Source organism: Salminus brasiliensis, chromosome 4 (assembly GCF_030463535.1).
Source record: "Salminus brasiliensis chromosome 4, fSalBra1.hap2, whole genome shotgun sequence".
In the NCBI taxonomy this organism is placed as follows: domain Eukaryota; kingdom Metazoa; phylum Chordata; class Actinopteri; order Characiformes; family Bryconidae; genus Salminus; species Salminus brasiliensis.
Genome location: NC_132881.1, coordinates 43,751,158 through 43,773,270, shown reverse-complemented (window position 1 = coordinate 43,773,270; position 22,113 = coordinate 43,751,158). Strand labels below are relative to the sequence as shown.

Below are 22,113 nucleotides of genomic sequence, written 5' to 3'. Positions count from 1 at the left end.
CCAAGGAATGCCTCCTTCTTTCTTGTGAAATTCACGCCACAAAGAACTGAAGCTGTTTTGAGAGCAAAGTAAGGGCCTACCCAGTATCAGCACATAGATGCTAACAAAGTGCTTGGTGGACCAATAATCCAACAGCTATAGCATACATTACTCTTATTAAACATACTAGACCACCATGTTTCTGTTAAGAAACTTTTCTTCACATTTAAATAGCAGTGCTTTCTGCCCGATGACGGTCAGTGAAATGTTGATGGCAGTTTGATGTATTGTGTGGGAGAACTGCACATACCGTCCGAGTCGGTGGGGTTAAAGCCACAGATATCGCAGATGCAGCGAACCCACTTGTTCATCTCCTCCTCGGTGTCAGCCACCAGGTAGAAGACTCTGTCGATGGTCTTGATGTCGAAGATGAAGCTGTGCTCCAACTCCTTCTTGTTGAAGGTGAGCCCGGCGTCCACCTGCTCGCACAGGTTCAGGTCAATGACTCGGATGGGCTTCTTCACGTGGTCATTCTTGTAGTACTCCAGCACGTCTGGGTCTCCGGTCAGCCGTCCGCTGCGCAGAACGAACCACCGCTTCTTCCATGCCTGCAATGAAAGAGAACACAGTTTTATTAGAAGTTGTTGGGAGTTCTGGTTTCATTTTTACCATTACCTTCCTTCATTACTTTTTCCATTGAAACACACACACACACACACACACACACACACACACAGAGAAAACAATACATAACTTTATGAGTTTGATGAATAAGCAACAAAAGAATAAAAAAAATTCTCTTTAAATTAAATCAATATTAAAATTATATACAATAAAACAACAACACCATCACATGTGCTGCTCGGTGGCTCATAATCTAGGCATGCATGCTATGACAGAAGCCTAGACAGGCTCTACAGTCAAGAAGGTCATGAACCAGACGCAAAACAACCAGCTGTTATGTAACTGGGAGCTGTGAGATTCTGCCCGTGTAGCACCAGTGTTAAAACTATAGGAAGGGCATTGTGAAACGCTTCAGCTCCAGACAGGTCATTAGTACAGGTCAACCCAGTGCTGAGAGAAAGAAGCAATTCACTGCAGTCTGGCCTCAGAGTCCAGAAGAGTTGAGGAGGAGAGAGAGAAGAGGACAGAAAGAGACCATAAGAAAGAGACAGACAAAAGGCCTTTTTTTTTTGGATGGGATTAGTTTTACACGGGGAGGCAGTTGTTAATTAATACTACAGGATGTCTGTAAAATCTATGAGCTCAGGACATCTCGATTTACGTGCTACCATCACGTCCAAATAAAATCTACTTATAATCTGAGAAATTTTGTTTTAGTGAAACTTAGCAGATACATGTTCATTACATGCAGCACCACACCCCTGAGAAGTCCTTTGGCTCTTCTACTGGATTTGGACAACGTGCCCCTCTGTACGACACCTGCGGTTTGCACTACTACGACCGTATCTGTGCCAAGCACGATGAAGCTAAATGCCTCCTTAAGCCGCGAAATTTCCTTTTTCAATTGAATTAAACGCGGTCCTTATATGATTTAATACATGTTGTACAGTACAACCAAACACTGTAAGACCAAGTCTCCGGTGCAGAATAGATGGGACATACAATAGTGCCAGGACAATAGACAAATCACGGGACAGGGTGCAGAGAAGGCTGGGTGAGTAAGGTCCAGACTATAGGACCAGTAAAATGGAGTAAATATGCAGGGCAGCAAAGTGCTGTGTGTGTAAATGAAGAGTAAAACAGTGAGGTTAGTCCACAGGATATGATAAAATATATTCCCAAATATTTAACTACCTTTATTTAGACGTTTAATGGAACGTTAATGGGACGTTTACAGCACCCTCTGTTTCCATGTGGTGTTATTTTTGTTCTGAAAGCTGGGTTTAAGCAGTATTTTTTCACTGCTCTGAAATGTGAATTTAAACAGCAGTTTTAAAGCTGTTTGGTGAAGCTTAGCAAGATTACGTTTCTGCATTGTGGCAATTTTTATTTTTCACAGCTCTGATAGTTTAAAATGTGCAGTTTCTCGACCAGTAAAGACTGTTCCTTCAAGCTTATTAGATCTTATTTGGGATCAGATATACAAAAAAGAGGAACACTGTAAATCTATCGAGTATTTAAGTCAGAGTTGGTATCGGTCCTCAGTATCGGTAGATACTTGAATATCTGGTATCGGTGCATCCCTAGTGAAAATGCCTGAAACGGCGCATTCGCACAGGACTAAAATCACTGAGAAACTCTGGAAATAATTACATTACCCCACCTCCCCATGTCCAACTAACCCCACCCAAATAGGACAGACAGACAGCTAAACAAGACAGACTGAAAGAAACAAGGAGAGAGAGAGAGAGAGAGAGAGAGAGAGGGAGAGAGAGAGAGAGAAACACTGACCGACAATAAGAAATCAACACGGCCAGACAGAGAGAAGGATAAGAGACAGACCGTGAGAGAGCGAGCGAGAGGGTGAGTGAACGTGACATGCAGGCAGACCGAGAGAGACGGGGAGAGGAAATGGTCAGCGTGGTTGCTCTGATGCAGCCCTTCTCCAGACTGACCGCAGGCTCAACAGAAGCTCCTGCTCTCTCTGTGCCCTTTTGAAGCTTGTGTCCTGCGTCCAGAGAGCACCACTGAACTCCCCAGACGTTCCCTAATCCACACAACACACAACCATGTCCACCCTGCTGGAGAAGAACACAGGAGGAGACGAATATAGAAAACCCAACAGGCCAAAGGACCACGCTGCCAACGCGGAGAGAGGAGGAAAGGTCAAGGCGGTCGGAAAGGGCAGCCCTGTTCCACTGTACAGCATGAAGCCGAAGGCCGGCAGGAGCATAACGGAGACACAGAGACAACCTTGCCTTCGCTTGTTTGTTTTTTTCCTGGAGGAAAGTTCACAGGTGAAGGCTGACTGTATACTCTCTAATGGCTTCGTCACTCAGGTGATAATAATACAGTAATCAAGCTCAGAAACATCCATTACTATTCAGTTCAATTTCAAGTATGTGAGCCCTTATATTTAGCAACTGGCTGAACTTGATTTACTGGGAATAGGCCATTATCATTCTCTCAGTCTTATGCTGATGGGTTCTGTGCAGAAGTTGAAGGTGGTGGTGGTCTCATTCTTCTACTAATACCACTCATATGACCTTCGTAAGGAATAAAAACCTGACTGCTGCAGCAGGGGGGAGAAAAGCAAGGCAGGTCATGTAGATGTAGTATTTTTAGGGATGTCCTGATCAAGTCATTTTGCCCCTCGATCCAATCAGAGTCCCTTGCTGCTGATCAGGACCCAATCTGATCTAATAATCCAGCCCCACAGTTTAGATCAGATCAGATGAGCTGCTGATTATTGGGGTCAGTAAAATCCCTTTATTTTCAGGATCAGTTTCTATAATCAGACTTTCTGGACTGACTGATTTAGTTTAGTCGAGACTTTTCTTAAAATGATGTTTCACAGTGTTTAATATCTTCTAATCCAGTCTGACTCTCCTCCCTGACCAATCAGCTTCCAGCTCCTTTACGACACCGCAGTCTAATCACTTCCTGTGTGTGTGTGTGTGTGTAGTGGTGGTACACACTCTGGACTGGTATCTGTGGTTGTTGGTCTACTGGTGTGTAATGAGTGGTTTTTAGTGGATGAATGTGCTGAGAGTGATTTGGGTTTCCATACAGTGCGTGTGTGTGTGTGTGTGTGTGTGTGTGTGTGTGTGTGTGTGTGTGTTTTAGCATTAGCTTCCCTACCTCCCAATACCACAATATTCAACAGTGTAGAAGAGTAGAGGATTAAGCTCTGCTACATAGTACTGAAGATTACGCCAGGCCTAAACATGAGCCATCTAGAGAGGCCCGCTACTCGTCTGGCCTTGTAACGATGTGGAATACAATAGAGAAACACGGCTGAGGGAAAACGGCAAAACGGCTTCAGACAAGCTGCTCACATTAAAGTCCTGCGCTATAGCGAGGAATGCCGAAACTTTGTTGTTGTTTATTTTTTCTGCCGTCTGGTTTCAAAAGAGATTAACAATGCTGTAGCCCCCCCCAGCTGTTTTTCCATCCACAGGCTTCTCTTTGTTACAGAGCTAATCTCTGGCTCTCTGAGTGGTACCCCTACTGCAACACACACACATACACACACGACTACAGTCCCACAGTAGTCACTGCCAACACAAACACACTCTCACACACAAAAATGGTAAGCAATACAAAAACATCAGGCCTCAACAGGAGATCCCCACTCTTAAAAAAATAAAGGTCCTACAAACGGTTCTTGGTTCTACCAAGGAGAAGAACCTTTTGAGAGCCTGAAGAACCTTCACTTGATGTAAAGCTGACATCTCTATTAAAAACATGCCTTCTTAAGGAACCAAAAGAGGTTCTGCTATGGCATTTCTGAAAGATCCACCTGAAGAACCTTTATTTTAAGGGTGAACATGAGCCCATCACGTCCCTCCCGGACCCACTTGAGCAGCTTAAGTCATAAATGCATCCTCAGAACCATCACAGCTGGAAAAGACTTAAAATTCATGACCAAAGTCAAAGACAGCAGCAGGACGCGTCTCACAAACCTCGGCTTTTGTTGGTCTGTTGTGGTCTGACCAAAACAGAGACCACTCAGACTCTCCTGCTACTCAACGGCAGGGCAGAGGGAGATCAAATTACAGAGAGAGAGAGAGAGAGAGAGAGAGAGAGAGAGAGAGAGAGAGAGAGAGAGAGAGAGAGAGAGAGAGAGCGAGAGCGCGAGCGCGAGAGAGAGAGAGGAGGGGGGTTGAGAGAGTGAGGGAGACACAGCTAACCAGTCAAAATAACAACCATTTTATTGGTTATTACACATGTCCCTGCTGTGGGCAGGGCCTTGCACTCATGGCTGACGCTGACCGCTTGTCTAGTCCCTGTAGAGAAGTACTGGCAATAGAATAGGACTGTCTGGAGCAGACAGTAAACAGGAACCTATTGGCACCATGCTGCCTAACGCCAGCTGTGGGCTAGAGAGGTATAAAGCAAACATCCTGACCTCACTAACGCTCTTGTTGCTGAATGCAATCAAACCCTCACAGCAGTTCTCCTCTAAAATCTAGTAGAAAGCCTCTCTGAACAGTAGAGAAAGTTACTCCAACAAACGCAGGATCATTTTAAATACCCTTGATTTCAGTAGAACCAACGAATGAGCAGGTGTCCCAATACTTTTGTCCCTGAACTGTTTCTGTATTCTGGAACAGCAGAATATTTAGGTGAAAAAAAAACAAACAAAAAAAACATGCTGTTTAATACCAGTCTGAGTTACTTTGAGAGAGGACAGGCCTAAAGAATTATGGGTACCGTAGTCCATCATGGGCTTGAGTGTACTCCAGAAGAGTTGTACACGTGGGTGTAAAGAGGTGTTGAGCATTTTAAGCTGTGCCAGAGAAGCGCGAGCTCGTGCGGAGGAGGAGAACGGCCAAGCATGACAAGAGGAGTGAGCCACGAGCCGCTCTCTGCCATCTGTGCAATCTCTCAAACATGTGCACATGCGCGCATACATATACACACACACACACACACACACACACACACACACACACACACACACACACACACACACACACACACTTACTTGTACATCAGAACCCACAGCCACACTTTTACATAATTAATACCGGCGCTCCGTCTCCCTCCGTACACACACATACACACACACATGCGCAACATGAGCGCCGCACAAACACAGAGTTTACTTCAGTTCAGTTTACTCAGCGTTTATAATCACTGCTCAGGTTGCAGGGAAACCGCTCCGGCAAGAAAACTGAACCCCTCTGCCCTGCAACTGCCCTTCAGTCCACTGCAGTTCAGGCCAGGCTCTCACAATGGCTGCTGTCTCCTCCTGTTGCTTTTGTTTGTGCTGGGCTTACGTTCACTCCACTGCTGGTCTCTCTGGACAGTATATACAAAAAAAGTCTATGTCCAAATGTTTGTGGACACCCCTTCTAACGAATGCATTCAGCTACTTTACGTTGCACCCACTGCTGACACATATGTGCAAACGCACAGACATGTCGTGTCTGGTTCCTGTAGAAAACCACTGCCAATAGAATAGGACTCTCTGAAGCAGATAAACATCCACCTACAGGCACCATGCTGCCTAACGCCTGGTGTGGGCTATATATAGGGATGTAAAGCTGTGGAGCAGTGGAACTGTGTTCTCTACGGAATGATGGATGGTGCTCCATCCCATACTTGATTTGGGTAGAGTGGCGATCGCCCAACATCCTGACCTCACTAAAGCTCTTGTTGCTGAATGCAATCCAGTGTTCACAGCAATGTTCCTTCAAAATCTAGTAGAAAGCCTTCTTCTCTCTGGGCAGTAGAGACAGTTACTCCAACAGAAGCAGGATAAACTACCACCCTTGAATTTAGAAGAAACAGGATGAGCAGGTGTCCAAATATTTTATTATATTAATATTAGAATAAACACTAATAATAACACTCCTACAGAAAGTGGTGGAGGTTCTCCACCACTGTGTTCATCATTAGAACATCTCCAAAGTTCTCCTCTCTTATGGAGTCTAGTATTATTTAGAGTTCTCCTCAGATCAACACCTGGTTTGGTGGTAAATCAGGGCTTAATGATGGTAAATCAGGTGAGCTGCTGCTGCTGCTGCTGATGGAGTTGAACACATCCTCCACGCTGTGCTGGCTGGACTGGGGGGCGTCCAGGAGAAACCTGGAGGAACCGAGCTCTGTTCTTCAGACTAGCTCACCGACAAGATCTCACTACTTTCTTCAAAGCTTAGGGGCCTAAAACCTCAGCATGTAAACATTTTGTTTCTACAGTATGAAATCAGTGCAAAGTCAATTCTGAGAAGGGTCAGGACATTTTTTATAATCATCATCACTACCATCATTACATCACACCCCCAGTTCGGCAGCCTTATTTCAGCTGGCAATCCTACCTTGAGCTCTGGATCCTGAAAGAGGCACCAGCACAGAGGCCAGTGTGTTGCCACCTGTTGAAACCGATGACTAGTCCATTCCTTCGGTTGATACAGACCCAGTGGAAGCAGCAGCAGTCCATAAAGTGGCTGACCTCTCCAGAGAAATGAGAGAGCTGACCTGAGAGCTGAGCTGAAGAACCCAGCACACAGAGCTGGTCTGTTTGCGGGAGAACAATGGGGCCGATCCCGGCCGATCACCCGAGAAAGCCAAAGAAGCGGACTGATCTCTCTGAGGACTTTTTAGGATCATGGACGGCGAGGAGAGGGAAGGCTGAACCCGTGTTCATGATGGCTGATGGTCCACTCCAATCCACTCCTCAAACATCAACAAGTTAAGGGTAGTGTCAAGACACACTGTGTGTGTGTGCTTGCCTGCATGTATGCATGTATGTGTGCGAGTATGAAGTGGGAGTGGGGACGGGGTGGGACGGAGTTGAAGAGGCCCTCCCCAAACGTAGCAACAGCTGTCTCCCCTCCACACACACACACACACACACACACACACACACACACACAGGAGTAGTGTGTGACCCACTCAGCGGAAGCTGAGGACAGCAGTGTCGCAGCCTCAGACGGAACAGAGATGCCATTGAGGTTGGGCTTGAAGGGGAATGCCATCTGAACTGAATCACACCGCCATCAGGCACTTTAGCCGAGCGGTGGAATTAGCAAGGGAGAGAAAAATCAGCGAGAGGCCACGGGTGAGGGACGAGGGGGGTTCTTTTTTCAGAGCAGCTTCATTAAATGTTTGGGGGTGTTAAGCATTCTGTGCATCCTGCTCCGACACCAGGGTTGTGGATTGGCAAGAACCTGGCAATACAATACGTACAGGGGTCCTGATTCAGCATACCACCATATACTGTGATACAGTAAACAGCGATATATCCCTTTTTAAAAAAATAATAAAAAAAAGGCCCGCCCGGGGAGCAGAGAGGGGCGAAGGGCTTTCCTCAAGGGCCCAACAGTGGCAGCTTGCCGAGCCCGGGTATCGAACCCACAACCCTGTCACCAACAGCCCGGAGTTCTAACCGCTGAGCCACGAGAACAGAGGGCGCTAAAAACGGTGCAGCACTGTTATCTAGAGGTCGAGGTTTAAACATAACACGATATTAACCACTGTCCGCCACCGGTCTGTACATGTAAACGACCCAATAAGAATCAATAATGTGTTTTTTAAAATCGCTACAGTACTGCAAAGCATATAGCGATATTACGCAAAGGCCCTGTAAGATTTTGGCTGAAGGCTGAGGTTTGCAGATGGGGTCCTCACACACACACATCCTCTCTAACCGCTGCCCTAAATATTACACAACCACGCTGCCCGACACAGCAACAGCCAAACAAAACAAGCTCCAGTTATTTAGGGCTATTTTTTTTTTAGACACACATGCATGAATGCATATATCCTCATATCCTCACTGTCCCGCAAGAACTTCGTCAACTTTGTATCTACAAAACGGCAACTTCAAAGGACTTCAAAAACGTAATCTTATTTTTAATGCAAGTTAATGAAAATAGATAAAGTAATGTTGTAGCATTCATCAGGAAATATGGACAAAGGCCATCTAAAGATATAAAAATATACAGGTATTAAAAGATGCAAGGTTTTTGCATGACAGCAACACCACACAACATATACAAATGTAAAAAGGACAATATTAAGAAGCACAGTAATTTCTGGACAGGCTCCTCAATGCAATTACTGAGTAATTCACTAGCCTATGGATTACTGTATTGATGCACTGATTAGCAGAAACGATTCATCTACTGTGCTTTAAGACAGACCGATCCAATGCAAGCCAGAACTGACCAACCTTTCAGCAGAATTAGCCAGTGTATGGCCTTAAGTCAACGATACATACAAATAAATAACCCTGGAACGATGCCAAGACGATAAAGGAACACAAAACTAAAGTATGTAGTAATAACAAAAACAATCAATCAATTCGATCAATATTTCAAAGAATTCTCCATGAAATTAGTTAAACTGAACAGCTATCAGACATATGCAGAGCAATTATTCATAATTCTGTGTGCGTCTAGCTCTCCTCTGTCCAGCAAAATGAAGTCTGCACCATCTGTATGTAGTTAAACAGATGCACCTGCTTTCCCCACACCCAGACTACATACAGCACCATTTTCCACTGGCTGGTGTTTCCCCCCCCTCTCCCTAGTTAATAATTGAACCATCTGTAGAGTATAAATCCTGTACATTGGTGGATATTAAACTGTATTTCAATAGCACAGATGACAGCTCAATTGGCTTAGCACTGGAAGCTTTGGCAGAACACTGAGGAGGCCCGTGGTTGAGATTTGTGGTCTCTAGGATACCAGAGCTGGCGAACATGTAAGCAAACTGACAGCTGAATCATTTGTAAGTGTCAGATCTGTCAGAAATGGAGGAACTGCTAAAATGCCCATGTGTCTCCCTATGCCCAGTGAGTAGCCCTCCTATAAACACTCGGCCGAGCTGACGGAGACGCCCACCACACATTAGCGGCACACAGTCTACATGTTTGGTATTATAATCGTGGCGTCGGGGATGCTGACATATCGACGAAGGCGGAGATACACAAATTGACCCTCTAACATCCTGAACAAAACTTCAGATGATCAAGCTGAGTGGTTGTGGGCACTGTGATGAGGCTAGTAGAGCTGGCACAGCAGTATTGATTGGTCTCCATTCTCAGATTGCACAGACCTACTGAACAGTACTCGATCTGCTTTTAGCCACAGTGCACCAGTGAGCTGGAATTTACTACAGGATGCACTGCAGCATTTACAGTCCACGCTATACTCTCTAACCACCTCCGCACAGCCTGCAACTAGGCCCGTCACAATAACGGCTATCGGCTTATCGTACAATATATGGACGTGACCTCAATTATTTTTTTGGCAGACCAGATATGGGCCACAGTGTTTACTTACATGTTTATTTACAAGAGAATGATCATTACACATATTAGCCAGCCACGCAATGAACAATGACCACCTCATACACACACACACACACACACACACACACACACACACACACACACACACAGCGGACAGGTGAAGACTAACGGTACTTTTCGTTGGAGAAACGAAAAAAAACAACGAATAAACAGCATTTAAAAATAGTTTTTGAAACTGCCAATAAATAATAAAAAAAAAATAATAATAATAATAAATATAAATAAATAAATACAACCCACATTTCCCAAGCTATTATTAATAAAACTGTATTGCTCTTTAAACAGTTTTACTTGCTTTATTACACATTTATATTATAATTATATATCAGTGACGGTCTTAAAATGACAAAAGTACATATTTCACAATTGTTTCTGGGACAATATTTTGTGTAAAAATAGTATAATAAATACTAATAGTAAGTAAAACAAATTTCACGACGGGCCTACCTGCTATTTATTTTAATAATTTGGTATAGACAGTTTACCACCTAACATTTTTTTTTATTTAAAGGCCTACTGTCGCTGACTATATTGTTTATTTAGTTTATTTTACAGTCCAACTACAGCCTAGCTTAGAAATGTTTCCCATATTTCCCATTGCTTTTTTTTTTGTACTTACTGACTGGCTACAATAAAGATGAAGGACATCTGGAGCGTATTCTGAGTTTAAATAAAGGTTGACTGAATGTGAAATAAGAGCTGGGTTTGGTGAGGAAGGGTTACTGTACAACAAGCAGCTTTCCCCCAACCAGCAGAGTCAGGTCATTTTTGTGGTAAGGAATCACTATAGAGGCCCTAACAGCTCCTCAACCAGGAGCTGAACAAACACACACAGACATACACAAACACACCTCCCCCTGCTACTCTGTCCTCAGCCTGTATGACATCATCCCATCTCATCTCCATCGATCTCCATCTCTCGGTCCTCCACGCCTTCTGTGCTCTGCTGTTGACTGCAATTCTCGCAGAGCTGGCAGCACACGCCAAGAGCTCAGCTAGCTCAGGCACATGCACTGCACGTTCGCTTAGGAAGACGCTTGTGAGATTCAATAACGTAGACGCACAGATTAATACTTTGCATATGGCGGCAGCAGTACATGAGATAATGACAGTGCCGAGTTATGGACAGAACACTGGAAACCACTCTAATTTCTATGTGGACAAAAGTATTGGGACACTTGCTCATGCATTGTTTCCTGCAAAATCAAGACAAACAAGTGCAACACGGTCTCTAGTGCCCAAGGCTCACTGGAACCCCACCTCGCAATGTAAAGGATCTGCTGGTAACGTATTGGCTTTAGAAAGCTGAGGACACCTTGTGGAGTCCATGCCTTGACGGCTCAGAGCTGTTTTGGAGGGACGAAGGGGGTTACACAATATTAGGCAGGTGGTTCTAATGCTGTGCTTTAAAAGCGTGTGGGTTACGCAATAGCTGTAAACAAGATCAGACTCAGAAATGAAATGAAAATGAAATCTGGGATGATGGATAGTCATCACCTTTCTCGTTCACTCACACAAACACAGGGCGTGTGAGCAGAGTGTGCGCGGTGTGCGACATGTTGGGGCAAAGTCCTGGGCTGGGCCACACCTGCTACCCGTTCATCCTCATTCTCTGTCTCTCTCGCGCTCTCTCCCTCTCTCACCTGGTTCCTTCAAAGAAATACCTTGCATGTGCAAACCACTGAAAATATCAGGGTCATACCCTCTCATACGGTCATAAGCTCTAAGTCACACAGTGATTGGCTGACTTCCTCCTGAGTTCCTGACTGGGTGGAAAAGCTTGTGAGACAGCAGTGATTGCTAGTCTGCCTGGCAACAACTGTCCTTATTTCCTAGACAGCGCAGACGCAACGCATATTCTACTTTACTTCATTTTATACACGGTTTTATATCATTAAAATTAGCCAAACCTTAAAAATTGTCTTGCAGCAAGCCTCCATTAAGGTCTTAAGCAACATCATACTGGACAGGACAATCCCCAACGCAATACAGTGGACACTGCTCGGCTCAATGAGAGCCTCCTTCATATAAGCAGTACAAGCAGGCAGGAGGGCACCAAACAAAATCAGCCTGGATCCCAACACGACTTCTCTGACGCCTGTTCAGAAGCTGCTGGAGCTGCGAGTTAGTGTATGTTCATCCAGTATTGGCCTCTGCAGTAATGGCTTCACTAATGTAAAGCGAATATCGACCCTAGAGCGCCCACTTAGCGCCACTCAACGCTGCGGGGCAAAACAACAAGGCTGAACTTCTAAAAGAGGGAGAAGCAGAATGTTACTCTGATGAATCTGTAAACCGACAGAAATAAGCCATGCATTTATTCACAGAGAGCAGAAATCCAGCTGCAATGTTTTACTTAAAAAGAAAATTGGTAAAATACATTAAAACAGAATAAGAATGGCCAGAATGAAAAAAAATGTTGTTATTATTATTATTATTATGAATAAAAAATTATTGTTGTTTTTTTTAATTACAGGCATGTCAAATTAAAAGCTAGTTTAAATGTTTTTAAATGTGTACAGCATAATAACTAAAACTTTAAGAACGTACATATGGGGATTCTAAAGCACAAGTTACTCTCAAGTAAACTCTCAAGAAGATGGTACAAAAGTACTAAACCATTTAGACGCCAGTAAAAGACATACAAAGCAATCCTAAAGATACTGGAAATTTGTACAGTTGGTTCTTGTCTTTCTGAGAATTTGAGCTGCTGCATTTCATACAATTAGCATTTGGTGTTTAGTGTTCTTAAGAAACCCAGTACACACATCAATCCTTCTGATTAGAAATGCATGAGGAGTTCTTTTCTGTATCATCTTGGGACAAAAAACAAACAAAAACCCAACAACAACAAAAGCAACAACAGCTGTCCCTTAAATGCTAGAACACCACTGTGGTAATTTAAGGATAATTTTAGGATAATTTCTAGTAGTTTTTCAATAATTTTGAGTAGTTAACATCATTTCTAGTGGTTACTTGATTGTTTCTAACAGTTACCAGGTCATTTTTAGTAGTTATTGCACAAGATACAGATACAGAATCATTTCTAGTAGTTACTGGATAATTTCTAGTAGTCTTCCAGTCATTTCTAGTAGTTACTGGATAATTTCTAGTAGTCTTCCAGTCATTTCTAGTAGTTACTGGATAATTTCTAGTAGTTTTCCAGTCATTTCTAGTAGTTACTGGATAATTTCTAGTAGTTTTCCAGTCATTTCTAGTAAAGGTAAAGGTAAAGGTAAAGGTGCATGTATTTGTCACTGTAGACTGTACAGCGAAATGTGTCCTCCGCATTTAACCCATCTGGTAGTGAACACACACTCACACACATGTGTTAGGGGCAGTGAGTACAGACACACACCCAGAGCGGTGGGCAGCCAACTCCAGCGCCCGGGGAGCAGAGAGGGTAAAGGGCCTTGCTCAAGGGCCCAACAGTGGCAGCTTGCCGAGCCCGGGAATCGAACCCACAACCCTGTTATCGACAGCCCGGAGCTCTAACCGCTGAGCCACCACTGCTCTAGTAGTTACTGGATAGTTTCTAGTAGTTTTCCAATCATTTCTAGTAGTTACTGGATAGTTTCTAGTAGTCTTCCAGTCATTTCTAGTAGTTAACGAATAATTTAAAGTAGTTACTGAATGAATGAATGTCTGACGTACTGAATGTCAATTCGTTTCCAGTAGTTATTGGATCATTTCCAGTAGTAACATTCATTTCACAAGTTATTTCACAACTGTGTGAAGCACTTAGCAGGCTGCAATGCAGTTTTTATTATCCCTCACTGCTACTAAAACTCAGGTGGGTGATACTGATCCACCTGCTCGGCCGGCATTGCTGATTTTAACAGTGCTGTGTTATCTCTAGCAGAGAGGGCAGAAAGAAGAACGAACAACTGAAACCCCTGAACATTCTCTCTCGAGTTCTGCTCAACAACAATAACAAAAAAAAAAAAAAAAAAAAAAACACACCAACAACTAAATTAACCACATGAGACTGAGGCATTACGCACTAAATGGATTTTTAATAACTCGTAAGAGCACACTGGGGCTAAGTGATAATCAGGAAAAGATTTGTTTGCTTTGTCACCAGCTCTCTCTCGCTCGCTCTCTTCCTATAAGTGCTGCTGAGTGTGGTTTCCCAGGCTGCAGGTGAGAGTTCACTTCAGCTATAGGACTTGTTAATGTCATTAACCCCTTAATCTCACTCAAATGCTTCCTTCTGTAAACACGTAGAGAACACTGACGGCCAGATCAACAGAGCGTTTAATAGAATACAGGCTTTTCACCTAAAGCTGCACAATCCCGGTAATCTTGCAGAGCAGCATTCCTGATTTTCTACATTAAGATTACAGCACTCAGACGATTGCAATGTAACGTGACCATGCACCTACGTTTTACACCATAGAGGTGCAGGAGCGCTTATAAATTAAACAAAGCAGAAAAGAAAGAACCAAAAACTCCCAAACTATTAGAATTTGTATAACTTTATTTCGGCTTTCTGTAATAAACACCTTTCAACTGATAAATCTTTATAGATACGCTTTACATTACATGATGGTTTCTTTACAATTCTACATCAGCGTCTCCAAACATGAATAGTTAGGAAGCTAAGAGTGTTTTTTTTTTATGGCATAGTTTGAAGAATCCTTTGTGACGCCTTCATTTTTAAGACTCTACCCGTCTTAGCTGGGTCAATATGGGCTATGAAGGGTTAATAGCAGAGAAATGGGAAATAGCATAATCATTATCAATACTATGGTTTTATGGTATCACAGCATAAGATATTTAACAGTTTGTCCTATTCGTCCTCTTCCTCTCATTATTCGTATTCGTCTTTTTACTACTATTCATTGACCTTTAAAGAATTTTTTGGTTGAACAAATGCTTTACTACACTTAAAACAACACTTAATGAACTCACTCGCCAAATGTCACTCTCTTCAAAACAAATAAAGTAAATTAATAAGAAAGCTGAATTTGAGGTGGAGCTCCTTCCAGCCAACGATCTTGTTAATGAACTAATCTGCCAATTTATTTTCTACATTAATCAATTTTTAGTTTTTTAAACTCTGAAAATAGTAAGAAATTGCTGGGATTCTCTGTTGGGTTGCATTTCCAATACCAGTACAAAGCAATACACGATACGCAGCGGTGAGCAAGATGACGATATTTTATCATATTGTGATAAATGTTGTTATTGTGATACACATTATGCTTTTTTAAGCATATCGAGGATTTCATGAGCACATTTCATTACAAAGACTAATTATACTGGTTTAACTGGATGAAGCGCGGCACGTTTTGAATAGAAATCACTGTTCAGTACGGGACAGTACTTGAACAGTAGTTCTTAAAGAATCTGGCGCTACTGATGCATTTTGCCTGCGATCATGATATAGTGATAAATATTTTGTGTTTTGTGAAAATGTCTTTAAATATCGTGATACAATATTTTTACCATCTTGCCCAGCTCTAACAGTATGACTGCTATCAATTTTCCTACCATGGTGTACCCAACAATGGAACACAATTACTAGAATGCAATTCTAGTAACACCACTGCCTCCCCTGTGGCTGATTAGGGTTCCATTCCCCTGCCTGGAAAAGCAGACCATGCTACACCAATAAGAGTCCTTGGGCAGGATCCCCAACTCTACAAAAAGAAACGAGGAGCCACTACACCAGCTTCAAGCTCAGTTCTCACGACTAGCTCCAATTCACTCGTTTTTACTTCCTCGATCGTTTAACGGGTGATAACAGCCTGTAACTGGTCTTGAAGGTCCAAACGACCCCAAAAAACGTATTCACACTGCAAACGAACCAAACGAATCGTGGTTTATTTTGATCTGGACCGAGACTGACTCTTCTCGGCCCTTTTACAACAGCTGGATCGGACAAAACTGAAAAGTCAGAAGGTCCAAGACAAACAAGGTAGGTGTGAAAGCACCCTAAGGTTCATGTGGTGCTGCTTTGCATCTAAAAACATGAAAGCTGAGGTTGGAAACCCAAATTCACTTTCTGTACCACTTCCTCGCTTAAAACAGCTGAAAAGCAAAGGCGCCAGGCTGCGCGTCAATTCCAGGAAAGCATCGTTTTCGTCGTCATCACCGCTTTTATCGTTCTTCTGAAGTCTCCATCAGGCTAAAGGCTGCAGTCCACTCCACGCCACTACCACAGAAAATCACGCCACACCAGCCAGCAGCAGCCCAGAAAGCCCCTAAACTGGAGGAGGAACAATGATGCTCTTAAAGGAATCTTGCTCCACAGCGTCAGAGTTTTTGGCCACTGCAGCCGGACTGACGAGGTGCATGGCAAATGGGGAATGGATGAGGAGAGAGGCCACAAAAGCTCCTCTGTGTTCCTTCCATGGCCTGTATAAATCCTCCTTTGTTATCCGCAAGTAAAAAAAAAAAATGGCTGGGATTCTTATATCTGTGGCTATTTTTGCGTCTGCGTTCACGCATCTGAGCGCACTGATGCCGCAACGGCGGTGGCTCCTGAGGGTCATGATGGAGGGGCGTCAGCAGTGCAGACTTGCGTACAATGGAGGACGATTTTCCCCCGTCTGCATCATTCATCACTCCTCCCAGTTATTTATCTCTCGCCTCGAAAACCCTGCTTTCGCAAAGCAAGCGCTGGCCTTGAGCGCTGAATGGCCAAACCGGGACTGTATGTGAAGATACGGCACATGAGAGTAGAGGACATGCTGCCAGGGCTTTTGAAAGAGCGAGAGAGCATAAGCACCAGAGAGAGAGAGAGAGAGAGCACCAGAGAGTTAGAGAGGCACTTCTGCTTTCTTTTTCCAGAACGTTTGTGCTTGTTGAGATAAATCGCGATGACAGAAAGGCGGTTTCACTTTTGACCTGCTGTGAAATACACCGACTACAAAAACACGTTGAGCTTGTCCTTTCTATGACAGGAATTTAAACGGATCCCACAACAAATAGTCTCCAATCTGCGATGTCACGAAGAGCGTTCCCCTTTTGAGGCAACACCATTTCTAAAGGCCAGTTAGAGCAGAGCCCACTCGAAGAAATTTCAACATAATCTGGAAAAGAAATCCCACAAAGCATCTGGAACCACAGGTTTACTGGCTGCTGTGTTGCTCAACTTGCTGAACGCTGCACATGGTCGGAGTGTTGCAGAAGTGAAAACTGCTGAAAGGCTCTGTATGTTCCTACCAAACATCTGCTTATCTGCCAGCTATTCAATGCAAATCCCACATGGGAAAACCCAAAGCAACAAGAAAGCCGTGAAGCTTTCATTTATAAGACAAAAAAAAAAAAAAAAACAACAGACATGTGAAGAGAGCATGCAAAGAACTCTACATTTATAACTGTTCATATTAGGGGTGTCCCGATCCGATCCAGTGACGATCTAGGCATTTTTGAATGGATCGGGTATCGGCTTTAACGGTTCCGTTTCACTTCCAGTGCCAACTGCTGCCCGATTAATAGCCGTGATCCTCCTTATTTTTTCATGACATTTAGGGGAGCAAAAAAGGGCTTTATTTGAACGGGTAAGTATGGAGACGTTACCAGTTAGCAGCCAAACACAAAGTTACAGTGTGTACATTTTAACAGCAGAGCCGAACTGCTACGTTACTTAAGGTAGAACAGAAAGTCAGAGGAAAAGGAAAACTTTAGCTTAGCATTTGCTCAGAGCCTCGGTGTGAACGTGACACAGCAACAGCAGATGGCCTCCCTGAGCAGCAGGTAAAGAAGAAGAGGAGGAGGATCTAAACTCTTCACTCCCATAAAATGTTGGTCTACGTTTTGTCGTTTTTGTCCGCACTGCCAAAAGCACCCAGTTTAGTTGTAGTTGGGAAATCAAGCTATTTCACTCCATTACATCCAAATGGGAAGACATAACTGCTAATCCTATCCAGTCTTTACTCCTGATGTCTGGTTAGAAACTAAACTAGTGGAAAAGGCTCTGTTTTACCAGTGAAATAACCACAGTCCTTTCTTTGGTGGACAGGGGTTAGCATGGGCACTTATGAGTAGTGTGATGTCCTTTGTGTTGCATGGTCTTCCTCCCATAACCATCATTAAACATTTCTGAGCAGGGATAGGCCTGAAGGGGTAGCCTACATTGCCCTCACAGTGAGTTCAGTTACATTCCACATCCTGACATGCAGTTACAGGACAACCGATGGACACTCACTTCATCTATAAGAGGTCAGGATAGATAAGAGGCCACGCATAGTCTAGACAGTGTTCTCCCAAGTTCTCCCAACTGAATGCAAACACAAAACTCTTTGACGCTTAGCTTGTGAAGCTTGATGTGGTGAACATTACCTGCTTAGGGCACCTCGTATGATCGGGGCAATACTGCAATACATGATTTAAACCTGCACAAGCAGGACTCTGAAGTTATTGTGTGTTTAAGATTTCAGTAGATAAGACAGATTCCCTCCTATGAAATGCTTCATAAATACCCGTTACGCTTCCACGTCAACACCTGCCTCTGTCACGGCCCACATTCTCTCACATTCGCTTTCTTTTTCAGCTCTGAAGCACCACATAGAAAAGAATGCTGAAATACTGAAAGAGCAAGAGATGACGTTCTGTTATTTACTATTATTATTTATTATTATTATTATTTTTTAAATGAAGCTTTGAGGAACAGGGGAAATCTGCAGTAGGATGCAAACCACATCGTCATTTCACATTCAAAATTTGATGGGACGTTTTACCAGAATAAAAGTTAACAGCGGGGTGATGAATCCCACCATGACAATATTTTGCCATTCCACTGATGCCAGGACAAGCTCAAAAACAGCCCTGCCCCTGAGACGGATTACCCTTAAACGGGACTGTCTAACTGTAGTTTCTTTGGCTTAGTTGAATAAAGAGAGTTCAGCATATGGCACTGCCAAAAGCACCCAGTTTGGTTGTAGTTGGGAAAGATATTTAAAATATCTAAGATATTTTATTTCATTAGATCCATATGGGAAGACAATGTGACTCCTATCCAGTCTTGAATTACGTCCGTTTACAAACTAAACAGTAGTGGAAACTATAGTGGAAAGATAACAACAATGACCATATATTGCCATTCCACTGATGCCATGACGAGCTCAGAGCCTTGCCCCTAAGACAAATTACCCTTAAACGGGACTGTCTAACTGTAGTTTCTTTGGCTAAGCTGAATAAAGAAAGTTCAGCACATGGAACTGCCAAACCAAGAACCTCAAAAAAATCATTGCCTTCTCTTGCAAAACAAAAGTTTAGCACATACTAAACAGGACAGTCTTGACTTGACTTCTGCAACAGCAACTCTGGGAGAATATGGTGTTGTTGATACTAGAGAGCAGCACATCACCACCAGACTCTGCTGGTTATGAGATTATATGGGATGCTACGAGAACCAGGCCTTTTGACCGCAGCTCTTCCTGTGACCGCAGAAGGGGAGCTCAAACTCTGCACATGATGAAGCGAAAGCCGGGGGAAATACACCAGGGAAACGTGCTAGGCTAAAAGCTAACACCATACTACAGTTTATCACCTGCTCCCTCAGCTGAACCAAGCTGGAGCTGAAGCAAACAGTGAGACTTGAGAAAGCCAAACCCGGGGGAAGCAAGCAGGGGCGAGGCTAAAAACGAAACGGCTACAATCTTTCCAGCCTGCTAATGGTTATAACACTGTTACAAGTATAACGGCAAGCCTTCAGACTACAGTGTTAAAGATATGCTACAATACGCAGATTCTTCAAGCCTGCTGCGTTGCCGTAATCCAGCCAATTCAAAGCAGAGCTCATCGTTTTCTTTTCACAAGCCCTTCATGAAAGAAAATTCAGTGGTTTTCATTCTGAGGCAAAATAACAGGGTTGTAAATAGGCTTGTAAACCATGTCTGGACATTTTTGCTCCAACCAAAGTCACAGACGTACTATTTATACACCACACAACAACCTAAAACTCAATAAACGCATTCTTCGGCTCATTTAACCAGCTCAAATAAGTCTTTCAAATTCAATGAAAGCAACTTGTACTTGTACTAGTACTCCATTATATCAGTCAAGCGCAGCAAGCTGCCTTTTATACTGGGGTGGCTCAGGCGCGAACACAAAGCGAGTGCATGTCTTTCTGCTGGCTGCGTGCAGCCTGCTACTTAAATCGGCTGGCAAAGCGCTCTGCTTTGTCGGCTTTGGCATGTTGGCACAAATTATTACTTCGCAATGGTTTCTTTTTGCACCGTTTGGTTGCGGCCTATTGGAAAACAATAGACGCAACAACAGTATCTGTTGTGCAAGACGAGGAAGAACGACTCCAAGAATCCAATTCCACTTCGCAAGTGTGGAATCACGAGCTGCCTTTATTAGCTACAGATATCAGTGAAATATTTCAGAGAGCAGCTACAAAGTACAAAACTGAACTGAGGAGGAGGTAAACGATGAAGAACCGCTCCCCAACTGGCCAGAGCTGTTCCACAGTGTTTGATTAAGAGCTGTAGCCTTAAAAAAGAAATCCATCCATGCAGAATCTGTGCTAAAATCAGCCAAAGCCTTGGTAATCATCCCAGACTGCCACGCTCACACACCCCTGAGCCTTCGACAACCTGCACGTGACCCATCCAGAGGAGATGGAGGAATGTGGAAAGAGGTGGCTAGTGTTTAGAGTACCTTTCATCGTCCAGTAGAAGCCAAGCCAGATCGAAGAGCGGTGTCCGCTGTGTTGAGTGCGAGTGCGGCTTTATCAAGCACTGCAGTTGTGTTACACTGAACTGAGGTGAAGGGACCTCTCCCACTTTTGGCTTCCTGTGTGTGGTAATCAGGTCCTCCCAGAAGCTTCTTAACCGCCAGGACTAGTAAACTGGCCTCCGCGTAGTCAAACACACAAGCACATGTTATTAACACTGACTCATGTAATGCTGAGTAATGCGCTATGCCTACACTTAAACTTAATCCTGACCCTAACGTCACAAACCAAGGGGCAACTTCTTGGCTCAGTGAAGAAGCCGTCTGGAGAAAGCTTCGCTAGTGGGAAAAAGAGCAGTTCTGCCTGCAATGACCAGCCAAATGTTCTCATTTCCATGGTCTTATCTCACTGTGAGGACATGCGGCCCTCACGGCGGCTTGTAAACAATAACAAACGCACTGCATTCTGGATGGGTCACAGACTCGTACGTACACACACACCCTAATAATGCCATAATGGCATGGAATTACGTGCACCGGTAACGTGGTACATGTGGAAGATCACACACATACTAGTTTCAGGGTTCATACACTTTAACCAGTTTCAAATTCAAGCACTTTCCATTACATTTTTATTTATATGACCAAAAAATTCCCCATAATTTGTTTACGGGAATGTTAACGGGTCCACACTAGTAGCTGAAAGACTGTCCAGGCTAGCTAGTTAACAAGATAATGCAGGTTCATGATACCACGGCCAAAACTGTGCATGGTCGACTGATGTGAAAAAATATGCTACTATTAAAGCTGGAGTTTTATATAATTATATAAAATGACAACAGAAGCTCATTTCAGTATTTTCCCATGATTGTTAAGTACCGTTTTCAATTTTGATACTTTTCAAAGACTACGTAGTTCTGGATTTTAGCATGTTTATTTTCCATGACTTTCCAGGTTTTCCCAGGACCCGTACGAACCCTACAGTTAGCTTCCTGAAGTATTGCGGTTTGTATACAAGAAGAGTGTGAATGTGTGTGTTTACACCTGGCATTAACATGCGTTTCATATCCGGATAGGATCTGGATCTGCTTTGGTCGGACTGTGTTTACATTTTTCACTAAAATGCGTCTCTGGTGTGACCACATGAGATCAGATTCATAATCCCACAGAACAGAACATTCAAGTTCACATTACCGGAATGTAGAGGTGGGCAATATGGTAAAAATATTATATGATATTTTCAAAACACACAATATTTATTGCGATACCAATGATCACATACAAAATGCATCAGCAGCAACAGATTCTTTCTAAACTACTATTCAAATACTCTCCCGCACTTAAAAGTGACACTAGCAGATGTTTAGTGTTTATTAAGCACGGACGATGTCCTTTATATGCTGAGAACATTTTATCACGGTACGTGATATTGCCCACCCCTACCGCAACGGCTCCATCAGAAAATGCAAGAGAACACACAATGTAATACTGCCAGCTGTGTGTAAATAAGCACAAGTATGTACACCCTCCCACACACACACACTAACAATTAC

General features: G+C 43.4%; 1 protein-coding gene across 7 annotated transcripts in view; it reads right to left on the bottom strand.

The window, feature by feature from the left end:
- gab1 (GRB2-associated binding protein 1) overlaps positions 1–22,113 on the bottom strand; it is a 95,441-nt gene that overhangs the window by 29,407 nt on the left and 43,921 nt on the right. For all 7 annotated transcript variants that reach the window (XM_072678537.1, XM_072678538.1, XM_072678539.1 and 4 more), the window contains one exon: positions 290–587. In XM_072678537.1, coding sequence (XP_072534638.1) covers positions 290–587 — 298 coding nt within the window. The remainder of the gene's footprint in view (positions 1–289; positions 588–22,113) is intronic.